The following is a 21944-nucleotide window of genomic DNA, read 5'->3' on the forward strand; positions in this document are numbered from 1 at the left end:
CACACAAAACTGAATTTATTATTATGTTAATATGGTTAATAGTCATGTTATCTCCAGTTACTTTATTTTAAATAAAAATAAAAATTTATTATTATTTTTAAAATATAATTATTTTTAATTTTGTTAGCAATATTTAGATCAGAAAGTTAAAAACTTTTAGTTGACATCTTCTCGAGGAGATGAGTTCAACACCAATTAAGAGTAAAATTCCCCTTCTCCTCTCCCTATATAAGAATTGTTTTAAAAAATAATTATTGTTTTAACTTTTTATAATCGAATAATTCAACTATCTTATAATTGATACATCATTTGCAGAGCTGGTTATAAGGGGAAGTGCCCTAAGCGACTGCTCAGGGCGTCCATTTTCTATAGGGTCCCAAAATTTTCAAACATATTTTCTATTTTTATAGTTTAAATCTTTAATATTTTTAGTTTTATTTTTTCTCTTTATTTGAAGTCTCTATTTTTTGTAATTTCATTTTTTTACTTTTATAATTAAGACCCTTACTTTTTTTAATGTCACTTTTTAACTTTATAGTTGAGGCTCTTGATTTTTAAATCTCACTTTTTTTTTTGTTAATAATCGATATTCGATGCCCCAATTTTTTTTCAATCCCACTTTTTACGTTTATAATTAAGGCCCCTAATTTTTTCAATCTCACTTTCTACCTTTATATTGAAGCTCCTAATTTTTTTAAGCTCACTTTTTACTTTTATAATGAGGCCCCTAATTTATTCAATCTCACTTAATTTAATTATTTTTCTAAGATTTATTAATGTAATATTAAATTAATTATTTAAAGTAATAAAATATACTTTCATTTTATAAAAACCTATTTTTTTAGTTTCGTTCATTGCCTCGAAAATGCCCCTATCATTTGTGTATTTTATGCTTTTTAAATTGTGATCATAAACCGGTAGTTTAGCTATTGCAAATTTGCAATGCCATAAGGCCCATTAAAGCTTCAAAGAAACCAATCCCAACCCAGGAATCAGTATTGGAATTTGGAAACTAAAAGAATTACCCACACTATTAATACCGAAACCCAACAACCAATCCTGAAAACAAATTTCAAAATTTGGATCAAGGCAATCAGAGAGCTTTGGGAGAGGAGAAGCATCGACAATAATGGCAACAACATCCAGAAACATCAAAGTTTTCTACAAGCAAAAGAAGAACACCACCACTTCTACGGAGAAGAAGTCAACCAAAAACCCATCTCACAAAGACGCCGCCGCTACTTTCGGTTCCGATGTCACCCAAGCTACGGCCCTTGCTTCTCATGGCGGTTCGCTCGACCTCAAAGGTCTCTCTCTCCCCCTTTTTTATCCTTTTTCCGGATATGGGTATTTTTACAAACTAATATTTTGAGGGAAACAGATGATTTTGATGAGGAAGAGAAAGTGTTGGCGCAATTTGACATGAATATGGCATACGGGCCGTGCCTGGGGATATCGCGACTGGCTCGTTGGGAAAGAGCACAAAGAATGGGGCTAAACCCTCCTGAAGAAATTGAAAGCCTTTTGAAAGGTGGGAAAGTGAGGTTAGAATGTTTATTTGAGGGTCGTGTTTAATTAATTAATAGCCATGGGTAGTAGTACTATGTTTAGGGTTCAGGTTTATTTGGGTGTTTTTGAATGTTGTCATGAACCTAGATAGTCTTAACCAGCTAGCTATATCAAAATTTATGCAATCTGGTCTAGTAAGTTACCTGATCCTAAATCTCCTTTTGCTAGCAACTCATTGGTGAATGAAAATTTGATCTTAGTTGCTTGGCTTTTGAAACTCTATATAGAGATGCCAATTATGGACATAACGATTATGTTTTCTATTGTGTTTTATTACGATATGGACATAAGGAGTATCACGATCGTACACTAATAGTTTCGAATAATATCATTACTATTATATAATTATTGCTATTCTTATTACGGATCACTGTTTAAATCCTTGTTTGTACTGTGAGGATTTTAGTAGGCTAAACTGCAGATTGATATTTTGATGGAGCTATAGACTATTGAGTATTTGTTGCGTAGGGATGTCAGATGTTGGGGTTTTATTTAACACCATAAAGGCCTGTAATGTAAAAATGGACGCAGGGTGTATCTAGGCCATGGCCATGCCCATGGCCCATCCATGTTAAAAAAGACTAAATTATTTATTTAGTCATCTGTTTATTATTTAATTTCTGTTTTAGTCATTTAACTATTAATTGTTTTAAATCATAGGGTGTATCAAATATATCATGAATTTTATAAATTTAGTTTATTTTTTATTTTCTGAAATTAAATTATAATAATAATTATAGTTATATCTTTTTAAAATCGTAGCTTTTTCTTAAAATAAGTTGTAGTAATAATGCAAAGACTAATTATGAAAGAATATTTTTCTAAAACATTTGGTTAGAAACTTCATACTAAGAAATCATATCCAAATACCTCTTAAAGAACAACCCATTCTCAGGTTTCATTTCCTATATTTATATCATAAATCAGGGCATGTAGAGCATGTTGCTTTAGTTTTAAAAGGTGTAAGACACATTAAAGCACCAAAAGTGTTTGGAGCCTAGGTGCATGGTGAAGGTATGTACCTTCCGTAGGCGAAGTGTACCCTTTGCGCTAAAAAACTTATAACCAATTCTAAAAAAGATCTACATTTATTATCCACTGATTCACTCTTGAAGCACTTAATCTCTTCCCCTCTTACACTATTACTTGTCCCCTCCTCGAGACCAATTTATACTATTCACAAAACTCCAATTTCCAAAGCATTTCACCATAGAGTTAGAATTACTAAGTAATAATATGTAGTAATTTTGAACAATCGGATTATGACTATTAGATAGTTTAATACGTAAAATGTTATTATAAAGTATGACACAAAACTAAGGGTCTGTTTGTTTAACGAAAAACATTTTCCTCGTTTTTTTAGTATTTCATTGGTGGAAAACATATTAATGAATGTAAAATATTTTACTAATCAACATAATTTCCTTTTGTATTTTTTGAAAAATGACTTACGGTCTGATTTTTTGTAAGTTATTTTTCAAACTTTTCACTTCAAAGCAGAAATACTCAAAATAATATAATTTTATGCATTTAATATTAATATAATATTTTAGTATCATTTTAATAAAATATTAATTGTTAAATATTTAAATATATTTATTATTTTTTTAATAATATATAATATTTTTTAATATTATAATAATATACTCATTACATTCTTATTTTAATAATATATAATAAATTATTAATAAAATTTATGTTATTTATTAATTTCCTAAAATGATATTATTGAATTATTAATAATGAATAATATTAATATGATAATCTAATAATATTTTAATAAAGATACATAATATAATATAATATTCTTATTTTAATAAATATTTAATATAATTTATGATATTTTTATTTTAATAAAATACACTATTGTTAATATTTTATTTATAAAATTGTAGAAATAATATTTTGATAATAATATTTGTTGAGTCAGTCGATCAGATGAAATAGCCAAGAGGGGGTGAATTGACAATTAAAATTTTGGTGGAAGCTTGATAGAAAATAGAAATAATTTGCACATCGATTTAGAGTGGTTCAACTTTCTCATCCAAAGTTTACGTCCTCTACCTTAGCTATCCACACTAAGGATTTCCACAAATTCACTAATTTGTCTTTCTTTTGAGGACAAAGAGTAACCTTACAACTCCCTCAAGAATTATACCCCAAATTCTTGAGACACTCTCTCTCAAAGAGAAAATTACAAATTTCGCAAACTTAAAGAAAACCTCACAAGGAAAGATTTTTTGCACAATTCAGAACAATGAAGAACACTCAAGAAATAAATACAAATGAGCACAAATTGTGTTCTTGGAAAGCAAAATGAATATTGAAAGAATATTGGCTTGATTTGCTCAAACTTGATATTTAAGACTTTCTCAATTGTTTATATATCTTCTCTCTTTTCACCAATGGCTTCAAGACTTGTTTAAATACTCATTGGATGAATTCTGAACGTTGGAAATCATATTGGAGTCAATAGAGCCGTTGTAGTGTGTTTTCCACTTCAAAAAGCTATTGGGATCGTATGGGTATCGGTACTCCATTCAGGGGGTATCGATACTACCTGTTATAAATTTAAATTTTTGACCGTTGGAAACCCAGCGGTATCGATACCTTCAAAGGAGTATCGATACGACTATGTATAATAGTATCGATACCGAAACGTGGTAGCAGTACCATTTTGCATTATGCTAAAATTCAGAGTCAAAACCAAATGAGTAGTATCAGTATCGGTACTACTATAAGACATGGTATCGAATGTACTACCTCTTTGAAAATCCATTTTTGACTCGATTCAAGTTCGAAACACTTCGTAAAAAATATTTCAAAAATATTTTTTTAGAGTGAATCTCAATTTTTCATTTAAGTAAGAAGTAAAAATTGATATTTTAAAACTTGGAGTAATATTTGTAATATTTGAATAATTGAATCGAATATAATATTTAAATCGAATATAAAAACTTAAAATGAATTTACACATTTATTTGTTATATCGAAATATCAAAATGTTTTCAACAATATTGAACATAAATAATATTTAAATAAATTATTTTAATATTTTAAAAATAATAATATTAAGTTTTTATAATAAAATAATATTATTTCTTACATTTCATATTTGTAATAAATAATTTTTAGGAAATTTAACATCTTCCAAGTGTAACACCCCAACCCGTATCCGACCCGAATCCGAGTCTGAGGTGTCTCATTGACTTTTCAAACTTCGACTTTTGACCAAAATTCAAAGAAAATTTAAAATTTCATTAAAATAAAAGCGGTTTATTTACATAAATTGACCAAAATAACCAAAATCGATCAGAGCATATTTAACTCAATCAATTAGTACATGCCAACTATATTCAAAATAACCAAACACATTTGAATCATCTATTTCTGATCTGAATTTTGTAAGGGAGATGCTGACCTGTTTTTCCTCTAGCTTCTTTTCTCGCTTCTGTAACCTACGTGTGAAACAATCACACGCTAAGTCTATGACTTAGTGAGGCATAAAACATAATAGAACTCTAATGCGTGATCATGCATGAACAATTTGTACTAACATATTATATATAAACATAATACACACACATATATATACACTTGTCATACCATCTTATATAGACTTTTATAAAACATTTACTTAATACGCATATCATCATTTACTTATTTATCATAATCTTATATTATTATCATTTATATCTCTTATCTCTTTACTCCTATAGTCTCTTACATTCATATTCTATATCTCATAACAGATTCTTATATCATCATAGAAGTCATTTATATTCATTCTCATATACATTAACATACATTCTTGTATATCATATGCAATCACCCATAACACACTTATATCATATAATACAATTCATACTACACCTCAGGTATATATATATATATTACATACATTGTATTCAAAGTTATCCCTTTATTAACCCATGTACACATGTGAGAACTATAGATATGTGAGTCTATAGAGGTCGTGCACTAATGCTGTCACCACAGCTCGTATAAATGCACCGAAGTGCAACGTAGAATTGCACCGAAGTGCTGCGTAGAATTGCACCGTAGTGCTATATGAGATGTCCCTAAGGACCACGTAAAATTTCCTTAAGAATCATATACATATGCTAAGGATCAAGTATGTGTCTCAAAAGACCTCACACATGTTCCAAAGAATACATATATGTCCCGAAGGACCGCGTAGACCCTCGACTCTTGGCATGCCAACTATACCTCTAGCTCTCATGTCACATAACATGGGCATTAATATTTCTGTTATCATACATTCACATATACACATAGTCTCATAGTTCTTTCACATAGCTCATTGTCATATAAATCACATATCACATATATATACATACACATGGTTCACTTACGCGTAGAACATTTTCATATGATTCACATATCACAGAGCTTATCACATATAATTGTAATCTTTTTCATATAATCACATAGTCATATAATATTTCATATTATCTCATAGGTCATATCACATAGATACGTATTCAATACTCATAGTCACATATCTTATCTTTTGTTCTAATAAGTTCATATTTATCATTTAACCCATAGATTCTTATTGCATATTTTATATCATATTCTTATACCACTAATTCATAATATAGTTTAGGTCACTATCGCTTAACTTATTTTACTCTTTCACTTATTCATATAATTTCATTACACAAATTTCTATAATTTATTACAACATCATGTACTCATTTTCCTATAATTGATACATTAATGCCATACACTTTATATTTCTAATTCCTATAATATCCTCACATGATTTCAAGTACTTTGGTACTATACTTCATATCATATAAAAACCTAATAGTTTTAGATCATAGTTCATTTAACCTATCGACCTTCTTATATTACTTATCTAACATATTAATATACTCATAACACATAATAATTTCACCTGACTATATCTTATGTTCATTTCATGCTTAAATCGTATAATATCTACGTTACCCATATATAGTTTATGCTACATATTCAAATAATCTTATTTGAATCTTATAGGTAATTGCTACTTATCTTATCTCATTTCCCCTTTTTCCAATTTACCTGATTTATAACACTAACCTTTACAATAACATATAACTTATATCACTTATCTCACAATATTTAAATACTAGATTATTCTATTTATTTAATTCAGTTCCATATAACTCCTATAATCCTTCTCATAGGGATTCCATAGTTCTTCATTTTATAACTCATATATCATAGTTTCTATAGTGATTATCCTATAGGTTCATATCACCATTATATAGTCATGCACACATACAAATCATGTAATACATATAATCACAAATAGCACATATACTCATCTGTTGAAAACATTTTGATATTTCGATATAACAAATTAAGTTAAATGAATTTTAAGATTTTCCAAATGATTTTCTAAGTATATTCGATATAATTATTCGAATATCAAAACGTTACTCTAAATCTTTCAAAAATCATTTTTAATATTTACTTAAGTGTAAAATTAAGTTTTAATCTTAAAACAATTCCAAAATAATTCTACAAAGTATTTCGAACCATTTCAAAGCCAAAAATTACAGCCTATCCAGAGGGAACCGATTCCCCCTGAATGGTTTGGCTCCGATATTTCCAGAATGCTCGGAGGGAACCGATTCCCCCCTATTCAACGGTCGAAATATTTGAATTTTACACTTAGGGAACCGATTCCCCTCAAGGGGTACCGATTCCCCCCACGCTCCAAACTGTTTTATTAATTGTTTTCATACTAAAACGACTATATTATCTTCACTAATCATCCCCAACGTTCAGAAGTGATTCAAGGTGTATTTAAGCAAGCTTAGAAGCCATTGATAAAAAATAAAAAACATCAAGCAACTAGAATCAAGAGAGAATCAAAGAGAAAGCATCAAACCTCAAGTTTGAGCATTTCAAGCCTATTTTTCATTCAATATTCATTTTTTTAATATCTTACAATACATTATATTAATAATACAGATATGTCCAAAATTATAGCAAATACATGTCACCAAACATAACTGAAAAACATATAGAAATATATGTTCGTACAAAATAAGTAGTTGATTTCCACTGATGCCAAATCTGCTAGCTTACTGTCTGCTACTATCTGAAAAAGGGTAGAAACTACAGAATGAGCTAAAAAGCTCAGTGTGCTCCATACAGTATATAAGAAAAATATACAGATAAAATCTTTCAATGAAATCGGTTTATGCAATATGTTTTTATTTTTATTTTTAAAACATGAACACTACCCCCATCCGTTCACATTATAGTTGTGTAGGTTCCCCAGAACCATACACCCAACCGCACATGCCATTTAGACCCTGAGCACAAAGCCGAGAAGTCTGCAGATAATCTTCCTTCAACAATACCCCCCCAAATGAAAATGAATGTATTCAATTGAAAACAATGATTAATCACTTAAAACATAACAAATATTTCATACTTAGAAACCATATGCAGAAATACGAAAATCAGAATTCAAATCAATAATTCAGATATCAGATAAGCAGATCTCAGAAATCGGTATGAAATACCTTAATTCAGAAATTATATCAGAATATACAGCAAATCAAATATCAAATACTCGGTATTCAGATAAATTATTTAAATCAGTAATATAATACTGTTAGGAAACACACCTGTAACAGTCTGGGAAATCAGATAGGGAAGCCTATTACTGGGTATGTCGATCACGTTCTGCTGTAGCGCTAGACCCTACGAATTGGAAAAATCCATATTGGAATCCTAATATAAATAATCTAAATATTATTTAAATAATATACGGAAACCTACGGGTAATTCTCGTAGTACGCGGTTCAGGCTGATCTAACGAACGGATAATACCGGACCTAATTGATCCTTGCTCAGGTGAAACACGAGTACCTTCATAAAATATTTTATTGAAAAAAATCATTGACCAAATCTCATTTAAATAATCAAAATATTAAAATATTAAGCCTTTTGGGTTTACAAGCTCGATTCGGGAATTTCGGGTCAGAATTTGGCAAAACGGACTTCGGAATCAAATTCAGGACGTCGAAAAACATAAAGTATGACCTTCCGAAATTTCGAATTCTTGGTCAAAAATAAAGTCAACGGGTTTGACTGACGATTTGGAGACTTTCGAGTTTGAATTTAGTAAAACGGACCCCAAAAACAGATTCGAGACGTCGAAAACTATCAGGATAGGTATTTGTGGTCGAAAACAAAGGTCGTTTAATAGCCGGTCAAAGCCGGTCAAAGTTCTGGTCAAAAGAGGTCAACAAACTGTCAAACATTTTACACAAATAGCACCCTTTTTAAAATAATTACCAATATAGCACCAAAACCAAATTAATTCCCAGAATAGCACCAGTCAACGGGTCGGGTCAACGGTCGGGTCGGGTCAACGGGTCGGGTCGGGTCGGTTCGGGTCAACGGGTCGGGTCGTGACCGGTCAAAACCGGTTTCCAACGTTCACTCGCCTGCGGCGGCGTGTGTGTCGCGTGCGACGTTCTCCGGGGCTCTAAAAATCACGGAAAAATTTCTAAAAATTATTTTGAGCGATTTCGAGATACTTACTAAGATCGGTTCAAATTTTTGAACGGCGGAGAGCTCGATTTCGACTCGGCCGAATTTTTGACTGATCCACCTCCCCACGCGCCGCCGTCAACGGAGATCGAGGATGACACCGGCGGACTCGGAACGGCACAAGGAACACGATGGTGCGGGAGGTGTCGTAAACAGTGTAGCGATCGACGATGAATTTAGGATTTTCTAGGCGGTTGAGCTTAAAAAAAACGTCGATGCTTTGACTTGAAATTCACGGTGTTTGGCAGCGTTTCGCTTCAATTAAATTGAGGGAATTGTTCCTGACTCGATAACGAACACGATGGTACTTTCAAAACGACGATCGGAATTCGGACGGTGTCGGAATCGTCGTCGGAAGTTGAGGTAAGGAAATGGAAATTTGGGAGGAATTGGGTTCTGATTTTCAGAACCCAATTCACGCATATATCATATATATAAACCAAATACCTAACTTTTTTGGGTAAATTCAGGGCTTGGTCCCTGAATTTTCTTTAACTCTAAAACAAGCTACAAGTTTTAAAACCTTTCAGTTTAGTCCCTAAAAATTACCAATTTTCACAATTAAATCTTCAATTCCATTTAACTATTATTTTGATATTATCGGGTTGTTACAATTCTCCCCCTCTACAAGAAATTTCGTCCTCGAAATTTACCTTATGAAAACAGATGAGGAAATTGAACCTCCATTGACTCCAATGTCTCCCAAGTAGCTTCTGAGGGGCTACGATTACTCCACTGCACTTTGACCATTGGAATACGCCTATTCCGAAGGACTCGCTCTTCCCTCTCTAAAACCTGAACAGGCTCCTCCTCATATGACAAATCAGGTCTCAGCTCTACCTCATCAACCTGAATGATGTGATCTGGATCTGGACGGTATCCCCTCAACATAGAAACATGAAAAACATCATGAATACGACTGAGCTGGGAAGGCAACTCAAGCTGATAAGCAACAGGTCCAACTTTCTTCAGAATACGATACGGCCCAATAAATCGCGGACTCAGTTTACCTTTACGTCCAAATCTCAATACCTTCTTCCATGGAGATACCTTGAGAAAAACCTGATCTCCAACCTCAAACTCGATATCCTTACGTCGCTTATCTGCGTATGACTTCTGCCTATCAAATGCCTCTCTTAAGCGATCACGAATCAGTCTGACAGTATCTTCAGTCTCTCGAACCAAGTCTGAACCCAAAGTTTTTCTATCATGCAACTCTGTCCAACATATAGGAGTACGACATCTATGGCCATACAGAGCCTCGTACGGTGCCATGCGAATACTCGCCTGATAACTATTATTGTAAGCAAACTCAGCTAACGGCAAGAAATCTTCCCAACTACCACGAAAATCAAGCACACAACCTTGTAACATATCCTCCAACACCTGAATCACTCGCTCAGGCTGTCCATCAGTTTGAGGATGAAAAGCTGTACTGAAATTCAAACGAGTACCCAGAGCCTCGTGCAAAGCTTTCCAGAACCTGGAAGTGAATCTCGGATCTCGATCAGATATGATAGACAACGGAACACCATGAAGTCTAACGATCTCAGAAATGTACAACTTAGCCAGTTTATCCAGAGAATAATTAACCCGAATAGGGATAAAGTGCGCTGACTTGGTGAGTCGATCAACAATCACCCAGATAGAATCCTTTTTGGAAGGAGTTAGAGGAAGACCAGTAACGAAGTCCATCGTAATACGCTCTCATTTCCACTCAGGAATCTTAATTGACTGTAACAATCCAGACGGATGCTGGTGCTCTGCCTTAACCTGCTGACAAGTCAAACACCTTGCCACAAAATCTGAAATATTCTTCTTCATACCAGTCCAAAAGTAGCGCTCTTTGAGATTATTGTACATTTTGTCCCCACCAGGATGCATAGCATAAAGACTATTATGAGCCTCCTGAAGAATAATCTGTCTCAACTCATCATCTTTAGGGATGCAGTAACGACCGTGAAAACACAAAATATCATCCTGGTCCACAGTATACTCCGAACTCGATCCTTGCTTAACTTGTTCAATAATGGGAAGCAACGAGTTATCAAGGAGTTGTTTAGCCTTAATCTCCTCGGCCAAAGTAGGTTTAACCTGTAACTCTACTAACAAACTATTATCATCAAATAAGCTCAAGTTGGCAAATAAGGCTCTAAGATCTGATATCGCCTTACGGCTCAAGGCGTCTGCCACTACATTAGCCTTCCCTGGATGATATTCTATCTCAAAATCATAGTCCTTTAAAAGCTCCAACCAGCGACGCTGTCTCAAATTTAATTCTTTCTGAGTAAGCAGATACTTCAGACTCTTATGATCAGTATAGATATAACACTTTTCTCCGTAGAGGTAGTGTCTCCATATCTTTAAAGCAAAAACCACCGCAGCTAATTCCAGATCGTGAGTAGGATAATTACGCTCATGCGACCTTAACTGACGTGACGCATAAGCGACAACCTTCTTCTCTTGCATCAAAACACATCCTAATCCAGAATGAGAAGCATCACTGTAGACAGAAAAATCCTTCCCAGATTCAGGCTGAATCAACACTGGGGCTTGAGTTAAAACAGTCTTCAATTTCTCAAAGCTAGCTTGTTGGTCCTCAGACCAGACAAATGGAACATCTTTCCTCAATAGTTTCATCAGAGCAGCTGCAATAAGGGAGAACCCCTCGACGAAACGACGGTAGTAACCAGCTAAGCCCAAGAAACTACGGATCTCAGAGACGTTTCTGGGTTGCTTCCAGTTCATAATAGCCTCCACTTTGCTCGGATCCACCTGAATACCATCAGCAGAGACGATATGTCCAAGAAAAGTCACTTCGCTGAGCCAGAATTCACACTTGCTCAACTTAGCGTATAACTTATTCTCCCTTAGAGTCTGAAGAACAATCCTTAAATGCTCCTCATGTTCTGCTTCACTTCTAGAATACACCAGTATGTCATCAATGAATACAACTACAAACTGGTCCAAATAAGGTCGAAATACCCTATGCATCAGATCCATAAAAGCAGCAGGGGCATTAGTTAACCCGAATGACATCACTAAAAACTCATAATGCCCATATCGAGTACGGAAAGCAGTCTTCGGAATATCCGAATCTTTCACTTTAAGTTGATAATAACCAGATCTTAAGTCTATCTTTGAAAAGATAGAAGCCCCTCGAAATTGGTCAAATAGATCGTCGATTCTGGGCAGAGGATATTTGTTTTTCACCGTGAGCTTGTTCAGTTTCCTATAATCGATACAGAGTCTCAACGTCCCATCTTTCTTCTTGACAAAGAGAACTGGGGCTCCCCACGGTGATACACTGGGTCGGATAAATCCCCTGTCCAACAACTCCTGGAGTTGAATTTTCAGTTCTTTAAGCTCCTTTGGGGCCATACGATAAGGAGCCATTGAAACCGGGGTGGAACCAGAATAGACTTCAATCACAAACTCGACTTCTCTATCTGGAGGTAATCCAGGCAACTCCTCGGGAAAAACATCGGGAAATTCCTTAACAATTCGGATACCTTCAATATCGGATTGCGATCTCCTAGTGTCCAAAATATAAGCAAGAAACGCCTCGGAACCCTTCCTGATCATCTTCTCCGCTACTAAAGCAGACACAACATTCGTCAGAAATCCACGTCGTTCCCCGATCATTACAATCTTTTGATTATCTGAGGTCTTCAGAATAGCTCTCTTAGTCTCAAAATCAATATTTACTCGATGTTTGTCCAACCAATCTACACCGAGAATCAAATCGAACTCTTTAAAGGGTAACTCCATCAGGTCAGCCAGAAAAATCTCCCCATTGATCTCTATATGGCACTCTCTAAAAATATGATCCAACACGATGGATTGGCCTAAGGGACTTTGAACTATCACTGAACGCTCAGTATTCTCAACAGGAATATTTAGACCCTCAGAAACGGAATGTGATACATAGGAATTTGTAGAGCCACTATCAAACAATGCAAAGTATGGAACTGAATGAATAGTAACAGCACCTGCAGTCACATTTGGCCCATCACGATCTTGTCGAAGTCTAGCAGTGTAAACCAATGCAGGTTGTCTGGCCTCAGATCTGACTTGACCCCTACTCTGAGATGCTCGGCCCCTATTAACTGATACAGGTGCTCTCTCCTGAGTACGACCACCCGCAGGAGTCTGAACAATACTCTGAGTACGTGCGGGAGTACGAGCTGGTGTCTGAACTGTAGAAACTGACACTGTGCAATCCCTTATAATATGGTCACTAGAACCACATCTAAAACATGTGCCAAATTTTCTTCTGCATTCCCCAAGATGATGTTTCCCACAGTAATCACATGTCTGCAAAGGTTGCAACCCAGAAGATCCACCATGTCTAGTAGACTGAAAAGTTGAAGCACCAGATGCAACAGGTCTGACACTCGCACCGCCTCTCTGAAAGGAATCACCCCTGCCTCTCTTGCTAGGATGTGCAGAAGAATTAACAGAACCAGAAGGCCTCCTGAATCGGGTTTGAGCTCGATCACTATCTCTCCTGTGCTCCATACCCAGTCGCTCTATTTCCTCAGCAGTCTTGGCTATCTCAACCAAAGCATCAAAATTCCTCTCTCGATGGGTAGCGACTCGACTCCTGATCTCATACCTGAGTCCATTCTCGAACCTCAAGCATCGATCTGTCTCAGTGTCCACAAGTCCAGGAGCATATCGGCTCAATCGGATGAACTCAACCTCGTAATCCATAACAGACATATTACCCTGCTCCAGATTCTGAAACTCCTGGCGTCGCTCCTGCAGATATCTCTCTCCGATGTAGCGACTCCGGAAGCGCGTCTTGAAAAGATCCCATGTTAATTGGTTCCTCGGAATACTACCAGAAATGGATTGCCACCATCTGAAGCTTTCTTTCTTCAACATAGTTAGGGCCCCCTTTAACTTTTGCTCAGGTCTGAGGTCCATCTCATCCATAATCCTCTTTGTGTCCTCCAGCCAATACTCAGCGTCTGTCGGAGGTCCACCAGTAATACCCTCAAATGGTACTACACCAGCAGCAACCAGAGAATTTGAAATCTCCACTGCAGTCATGTTACTAGGGGCTCTAGTAGCTCTCTGAAACATGCGGAAGATAGCTCTATTAATGGCGTCTTCATTCATCTCAGTATCCTCATCTTTAGTGACGGGAGGGTCTCTCACGGGAGTAAACTGATCATCATGAGAAAGAGTCGGATCTACTTGCGGAATAGGAGGATCACGTGCTGACATCGGATCGTCTATCGTAACAGAAGGTCGAGTGACTCCTCCTCTACCACGTCCACGTCCTGTCCTACGACCTCTAGCAGCATTCATCGTTGGATCTATAAGGCTCTACAGAAAAAATTTGAAACATGTGTCAGATTAGCATCAGGGATCTCGAGAAAACATTAAATCATAACATAAGGTGACAATTTTTTTTTCTTAAAAATCCAAAATTTAGGACCCATATACAGTCCGAGTGTTTAAAACCGAAAGCTCTGATACCACCAAATGTAACCCCCTAGACCCGATCTGTGAGTTAGACTCAAACCTAAGTGGTCACATATCCCATTCAGATGTTTTTTTTTTAATATCTTACAATACATTATATTAATAATACAGATATGTCCAAAATTATAGCAAATACATGTCACCAAACATAACTGAAAAACATATAGAAATATATGTTCGTACAAAATAAGTAGTTGATTTCCACTGATGCCAAATCTGCTAGCTTACTGTCTGCTACTATCTGAAAAAGGGTAGAAACTACAGAATGAGCTAAAAAGCTCAGTGTGCTCCATACAATATATAAGAAAAATATACAGATAAAATCTTTCAATGAAATCGGTTTATGCAATATGTTTTTATTTTTATTTTTAAAACATGAACACTACCCCCATCCGTTCACATCATAGTTGTGTAGGTTCCCCAGAACCATACACCCAACCGCACATGCCATTTAGACCCTGAGCACAAAGCCGAGAAGTCTGCAGATAATCTTCCTTCAACAATACCCCCCCAAATGAAAATGAATGTATTCAATTGAAAACAATGATTAATCACTTAAAACATAACAAATATTTCATACTTAGAAACCATATGCAGAAATACGGAAATCAGAATTCAAATCAATAATTCAGATATCAGATAAGCAGATCCCAGAAATCGGTATGAAATGCCTTAATTCAGAAATTATATCAGAATATACAGCAAATCAAATATCAAATACTCGGTATTCAGATAAATTATTTAAATCAGTAATATAATACTGTTAGGAAACACACCTGAAACAGTCTGGGAAATCAGATAGGGAAGCCTATTACTGGGTATGTCGATCACGTTCTGCTGTAGCGCTAGACCCTACGAATTGGAAAAATCCATATTGGAATCCTAATATAAATAATCTAAATATTATTTAAATAATATACGGAAACCTACGGGTAATTCTCGTAGTACGCGGTTCAGGCTGATCAAACGAACGGATAATACCGGACCTAATTGATCCTTGCTCAGGTGAAACACGAGTACCTTCATAAAATATTTTATTGAAAAAAATCATTGACCAAATCTCATTTAAATAATCAAAATATTAAAATATTAAGCCTTTTGGGTTTACAAGCTCGATTCGGGAATTTCGAGTCAGAATTTGGCAAAACGGACTTCGGAATCAAATTCAGGACGTCGAAAAACATAAAGTATGACCTTCCGAAATTTCGAATTCTTGGTCAAAAATAAAGTCAACGGGTTTGACTAACAATTTGGAGACTTTCGGGTTTGAATTTAGTAAAACGGACCCCAAAAACAGATTCGAGACGTCGAAAACTATCAGGATAGGTATTTGTGGTCGAAAACAAAGGTCGTTTAATAGCCGGTCAAAGCCGATCAAAGTTCTGGTCAAAAGGTCAACAAACTGTCAAACATTTTACACAAATAGCACCCTTTTTAAAATAATTACCAATATAGCACCAAAACCAAATTAATTCCCAGAATAGCACCAGTCAACGGGTCGGGTCAACGGTCGGGTCGGGTCAACGGGTCGGGTCGGTTCGGGTCAACGGGTCGGGTCGTGACCGGTCAAACCGGTCAAAACCGGTTCAAAACCGGTTAAACCGGTCAAAACCGATTTCCAGCGTTCACTCGCCTGCGGCAGCGCGTGTGGCGTGTGCGACGTTCTCCGGGGCTCTAAAAATCACGGAAAAATTTCTAAAAATTATTTTGAGCGATTTCGAGATACTTACTAAGATCGGTTCAAATTTTTGAACGGCGGAGAGCTCGATTTCGACTCGGCCAAATCTTTGACTGATCCACCTCCCCACGCGTCGCCGTCAACGGAGATCGAGGATGACACCGACGTACTCGGAACGGCACAAGGAACACGATGGTGCGGGAGGTGTCGTAAACGGAGTAGCGATCGACGATGAATTTAGGATTTTCTAGGCGATTGAGCTTAAAAAAAATGTCGATGCTTTGACTTGAAATTCACGGTGTTTGGCAGCGTTTCGCTTCAATTAAATTGAGGGAATTGTTCCTGACTCGATAACGAACACGATGGTACTTTCAAAACGACGATCGGAATTCGGACGGTGTCGGAATCGTCGTCGGAAGTTGAGGTAAGGAAATGGAAATTTGGGAGGAATTGGGTTCTGATTTTCAGAACCCAATTCACGCATATATCATATATATAAACCAAATACCTAACTTTTTTGGGTAAATTCAGGGCTTGGTCCCTGAATTTTCTTTAACTCTAAAACAAGCTACAAGTTTTAAAACCTTTCAGTTTAGTCCCTAAAAATTACCAATTTTCACAATTAAATCTTCAATTCCATTTAACTATTATTTTGATATTATCGGGTTGTTACAGTTTTCATACTAAAACGGCTATATTATCTTCACTAATCATCCCCAACATTCAGAAGTGATTCAAGGTGTATTTAAGCAAGCTTAGAAGCCATTGATAAAAAATAAAAAACATCAAGCAACTAGAATCAAGAGAGAATCAAAGAGAAAGCATCAAACCTCAAGTTTGAGCATTTCAAGCCTATTTTTCATTCAATATTCATTTTGCTTTCAAGAAAACTTATTGTGCTCAATTGTATTCATCTTTAAGTGTTCTTTTCTTTGTTCTAGAATTGTGCAAACATTTTGCCTTGTGAGGTTTTTCTTGTAAGTTTGCAAATTTGTAATCTTCTCTTTGAGAAAAGAGTGTTCTCAAGAATTGGGGTATATTCTTGAGGGAGTTGTAAGGTTATCTCTTTGGCCTCAAAAGAAAGAAAAAATTAGTGAATTTGTTGGAAAATCCTTAGTGTGGATAGCTAAGGTAGTGGACGTATACTTTGGTTGATAAAGTCGAACCACTCTAAATCACTGTGCAATTACTTTCAATTTTCTGCAAAAGCTTCCACCAAAATTGTAATTGCCAATTCACCCCCCTCTTGGCCGATTCCTTCAATCGATTAACTCAATAATTGGTATCAGAGCCTAACTCATTTGAAGGTTTAATCGCCTCTTGAGTCGATTCGGGAAGAGTTAAATCGATAAAGATGACGTCCACTTCTGGTTCATTCTCTATGGAAGAATCCAGACCAATTGACGTGCCTCCTTACTTCAATGGAACAAATTATCGTCGTTGGAAGAGGTTCATGATGATATTTATCCAAGCACATGATATGGAAGCTTGGATGATAATTGAGAAAGGATATTCCTCTCCTACGAAGAAGGCAAAGAAGTGGAGTGATCAAGAACGGAAGAAAGCTCAACAAAACACAAAGGCCATGCACATGTTGTGTTGTGCAATTGATCCTAATATATATAAAGGAGTTTCTTCTTGTTCAAATGCCAAGGAAATGTGGGATAAGCTTGAGGAGATCTATGGAGACAAGGAAGAAGAAGAACCAATAAAGGTGATGTCTCTATTAGCTCTCACAAAGCCAAAGGTATCTTCTAACTCAAATAAATTAAATTCAAAATCTTTTAATGAGTTACAAGATGCTTATGATGAATTATTTTCGGAGTTTGAGACCATGAACTCCAAATACAATAAATTGATTTCTAAATTTATTGCTAAAATTGATCTTCTTTTGAAAGCTAAAACAGACTTGGAAAATCAAAATGAAATGTTGAGAAAGGAGTTAGAGCTTTCAAAAATAAAATCTGAAAACTTTGAAAAAGAAATTTTCAAATTAAACAAACTTCTTTTAGAAACGAAAATGGATTTTAAAAATCAAAATGAAATCTTGAAGAAGGATTTAGAACTTTCAAAAATGAAATTTGAAAGTATTGAAAAAGAAAATTTCGATTTGAAAGTTAAGCTTGAATGTTTAACAAAAGAAAAAGATATTATTTTAAATAATTCATCTAGTTCAATAATGACAACATGTTCACATTATCATTATCATGGTCATAAGGAACATACTTGTCCTTTAAAGAAATGAAAACGATTTAAAATTAGACAAGTATGGGTTCCAAAAGGAACAAGAGGCATTGAAACTAATGTTCAAGGATCCAAAGCAATTTGGATACCAAAATCTACTTAAATGTCTCTTGTAGGTGTGTGGGAGCAATGGTGATGAAGATGATGATATTCAAGATGCTCTAGCCACATATGAAAAAGGAATGAGTAACCTCTAAACTTAATATTTTTATTTTATTTGGTTGCTCATTTAGTTTATGCATGCATGAGGTTTTAAATGTTAAATAAATGATTATGTTTTATCTCATGTATGTTGAAAAATATTGTATGATGAACATAGTAATTTTTGGTAATGTTTTATAAGCTCTAGTTCATCATATTAATTTTTTGGTCAAAATTGTTTTTAAAATGTAATTGATATCTCTTTAACAATTGATATCGGTTTTTCAAGAACTTTGGTTTTGCAAAATTTTGACCTTAAATTTTTCTTAATGATTATGCATATTTTAAAAAAAATATATTATAAAGTTTTAATGCATAACATTTTCAGAAACTTTATGCATGTGCTCTTAATCTCGATAATCAACATTGCATAATGTTTTAAAGCATAATCTGATTAGATGAATTTGACAAAAGATATAATGTCTTATTTTTAAATTAAGTGTTTGCAAAATTGATTGACATTGCATCTACTTTGATTATGCTTGTTGGTCATAGAATAGGAAACATATACATGGTGCATTTAGATTCTATTGATATGACTAATTTGTGCCTAGTTGCTAAGGATGAACATGATAGTTGGTTATGGCATAGGAGATTAGGACATGCTAGTATGAGTGTTTTGCAACGGCTAGTTCAAGGAGAATTGGTTCGAGGGCTGCCTAAACTAAAATTTGATAATGATAAAATCTGTGATGCTTGTGCTAAAGGAAAACAAAAGCGAGTTTCTTTTAAATCCATTAATGATGTATCAACTAGTAGAGTATTACAATTGATCCATATAGATCTTTTTGGGCCAACTAGGACTACTAGCTTGGGTGGAAAACAATATGCATTTGTCTTGGTAGATGACTATTCTAGATATACTTGGGTTGTATTCTTAAGTACTAAAGATGAAGCATTAGAACATTTCATCACATTTTCAAAAATAATCCAAAATGAAAAGGGTTACTCTATAACTAGCGTTAGGAGTGATCATGGCACTGAATTTGAAAATCTTGGATTTATTGAGTTTTGTAATTCTAATGGTATTAGTTATAATTTTTCAGCACCTAGAACCCCTCAACAAAATGGAGTCGTTGAGAGGAAAAATCGAACTTTAGAAGAAATGGCTAGAACCATGCTTTGCGAAAATAATTTGCCAAAATATTTTTGGGCGGAAGCCACAAATATCGCTTGTTATGTTGTTAATCGAGTAATGATTAGGCCAATTTTAAAGAAAACTCCATATGAAATTTTCAAAAATAAAAAGCCTAACATTAGCTATTTTCATCATTTTGGATGTAAATGTTTTGTTTTAAACAACGGTAAAGAAAACCTTGGCAAATTTCATGCTAAAAGTGATGAAGGAATTTTTCTAGGTTATTCCTTAAATTCTAAAGCTTATCGAGTATTTAATAAAAGAACTTTAGTTGTAGAAGAGTCTATACATGTTGTTTTCGATGATAATCCCCTTCCGAGGAAGGATTCTTGTGTGAATGATGATGTAGGTGTTATAAATACAAATGACGTTAGACATGAAGTTGGAGAACCAGCATCAAAGGAAGAAACGAAAAATGAGGAAACTCATGATCCTCTTGAGAATCCAACCATTGAAGAAAGGGAAGTATCTTATCCAAGAGAGTACAACTATGTCAAGGATGGTGAGATTATAGGTGATCCATCCAAAGGGGTAACAACTCGATCTTCTCTTAGAAATATTTGTAATTATGTTGCATTTATTTCATGCATAGAGCCTAAGAATATTAAAGAAGAATTAAATGATGAACATTGGATTATGGCTATGCAAGAAGAATTAAATCAATTTGAGAGAAGTAAAGTATGGACATTAGTTGAAAGGCCTAGTAATAAATCTACTGTAGGTACTAGATGGGTATTTAGGAATAAGCTTGATGAGAGTGGTAATATAGTGAGAAACAAGGCTAGACTTGTTGCTCAAGGGTATACTCAAGAAGAGGGCATAGACTATGATGAAACATACGCTCCCGTAGCTAGGATGGAAGCAATTAGAATGTTATTAGCATTTGCATGTTTTCATGAATTTAAATGATATCAACTGGATGTTAAAAGTGCATTTTTAAATGGTTTTATAAAGGAAGAAGTGTATGTGGAACAACCTCCAGGTTTTGAAGATTCAAAATTTCCAGATCATGTTCTTAAATTGACAAAAGCTCTTTATGGTTTAAAACAAGCTCCTAGAGCTTGGTATGAAAGATTGTCAATTTTTTTAATTGAAAAAGGTTTTTCAAAAGGGAAGGTTGACACTACATTGTTTTTAAAGCATAAAGGTAAATATTTATTAGTAGTTCAAATTTATGTTGATGATATAATATTTGGTTCTACTGATGATGTTCTTTGCCAAGAATTTTCTAAGCTAATGCAAAGTGAGTTTGAGATGAGCATGATGGGAGAGCTCTTATTTTTCTTGGGACTCCAAATCAAGCAAAGAAAAGATGGCATCTTCATTAATCAAGCTAAGTACGTCAAAGATATGCTCAAGAAGTTTGGACTGGAAAATGGGAAACCTCATGACACTCCAATGAGCTCTTCAACAAAGCTTGACTTAGATGAATGAGGTAAATGTGTAGATGTTAAATTATATAGGTCAATGATTAAATCTTTACTTTATCTAACTGCAAGTAGACCGGACATTATGTTTAGTGTTTGTTTATGTGCGAGATTTCAATCATGTCCTAAGGAATCACATTTACTAGCTGTTAAGAGAATCTTTAGATACCTTAAGGACACTCCTAGTTTAGGACTTTGGTATCCTAGAGACTCTAGCTTTAGCTTGCATGCTTTTTCCGATGCGGATTATGGAGGATGCAAATTAGATAGGAAAAGCACCTCCGGTACTTGCCAATTCCTTGGAAATATGCTGATTTCTTGGTTTTCAAAGAAACAAAATTGTGTTGCATTATCTACCACTGAAGCCGAATACATTTCAGCTGGTAGTTGTTGTGCACAAGTTTTATGGATGAAACAACAACTTTTTGATTATGGAATTGAAGTAGGTACTATTCCTATCAAGTGTGACAATACTAGTGCTATTTGTCTCACTAAAAATCCCATCCAACACTCTAGAACTAAGCACATTGAAATAAGACATCACTTCATTAGAGACCATGTCACTAAGGAAGATGTAGTTCTAGAATTTGTTGATACTTTGCAC

General features: G+C 34.8%; 1 protein-coding gene across 1 annotated transcript; it reads left to right on the forward strand.

Moving 5' to 3' along the window:
* Window positions 1-1114: 1114 nt before the first annotated feature.
* On the forward strand, window positions 1115-1612 carry LOC120170122 (DNA polymerase delta subunit 4-like). Its single transcript, XM_039178134.1, has 2 exons — window positions 1115-1307; window positions 1382-1612. Exons 1-2 carry the CDS (start codon window positions 1130-1132, stop codon window positions 1573-1575), a joined length of 372 nt encoding a protein of 123 aa, XP_039034065.1. The 5' UTR covers window positions 1115-1129; the 3' UTR covers window positions 1576-1612.
* The last annotated feature ends 20332 nt before the right edge of the window (window positions 1613-21944 follow it).

This window comes from Hibiscus syriacus, unplaced genomic scaffold, assembly GCF_006381635.1.
Source record: "Hibiscus syriacus cultivar Baekdansim isolate YM2019G1 unplaced genomic scaffold, ASM638163v2 tig00111772_pilon, whole genome shotgun sequence".
In the NCBI taxonomy this organism is placed as follows: domain Eukaryota; kingdom Viridiplantae; phylum Streptophyta; class Magnoliopsida; order Malvales; family Malvaceae; genus Hibiscus; species Hibiscus syriacus.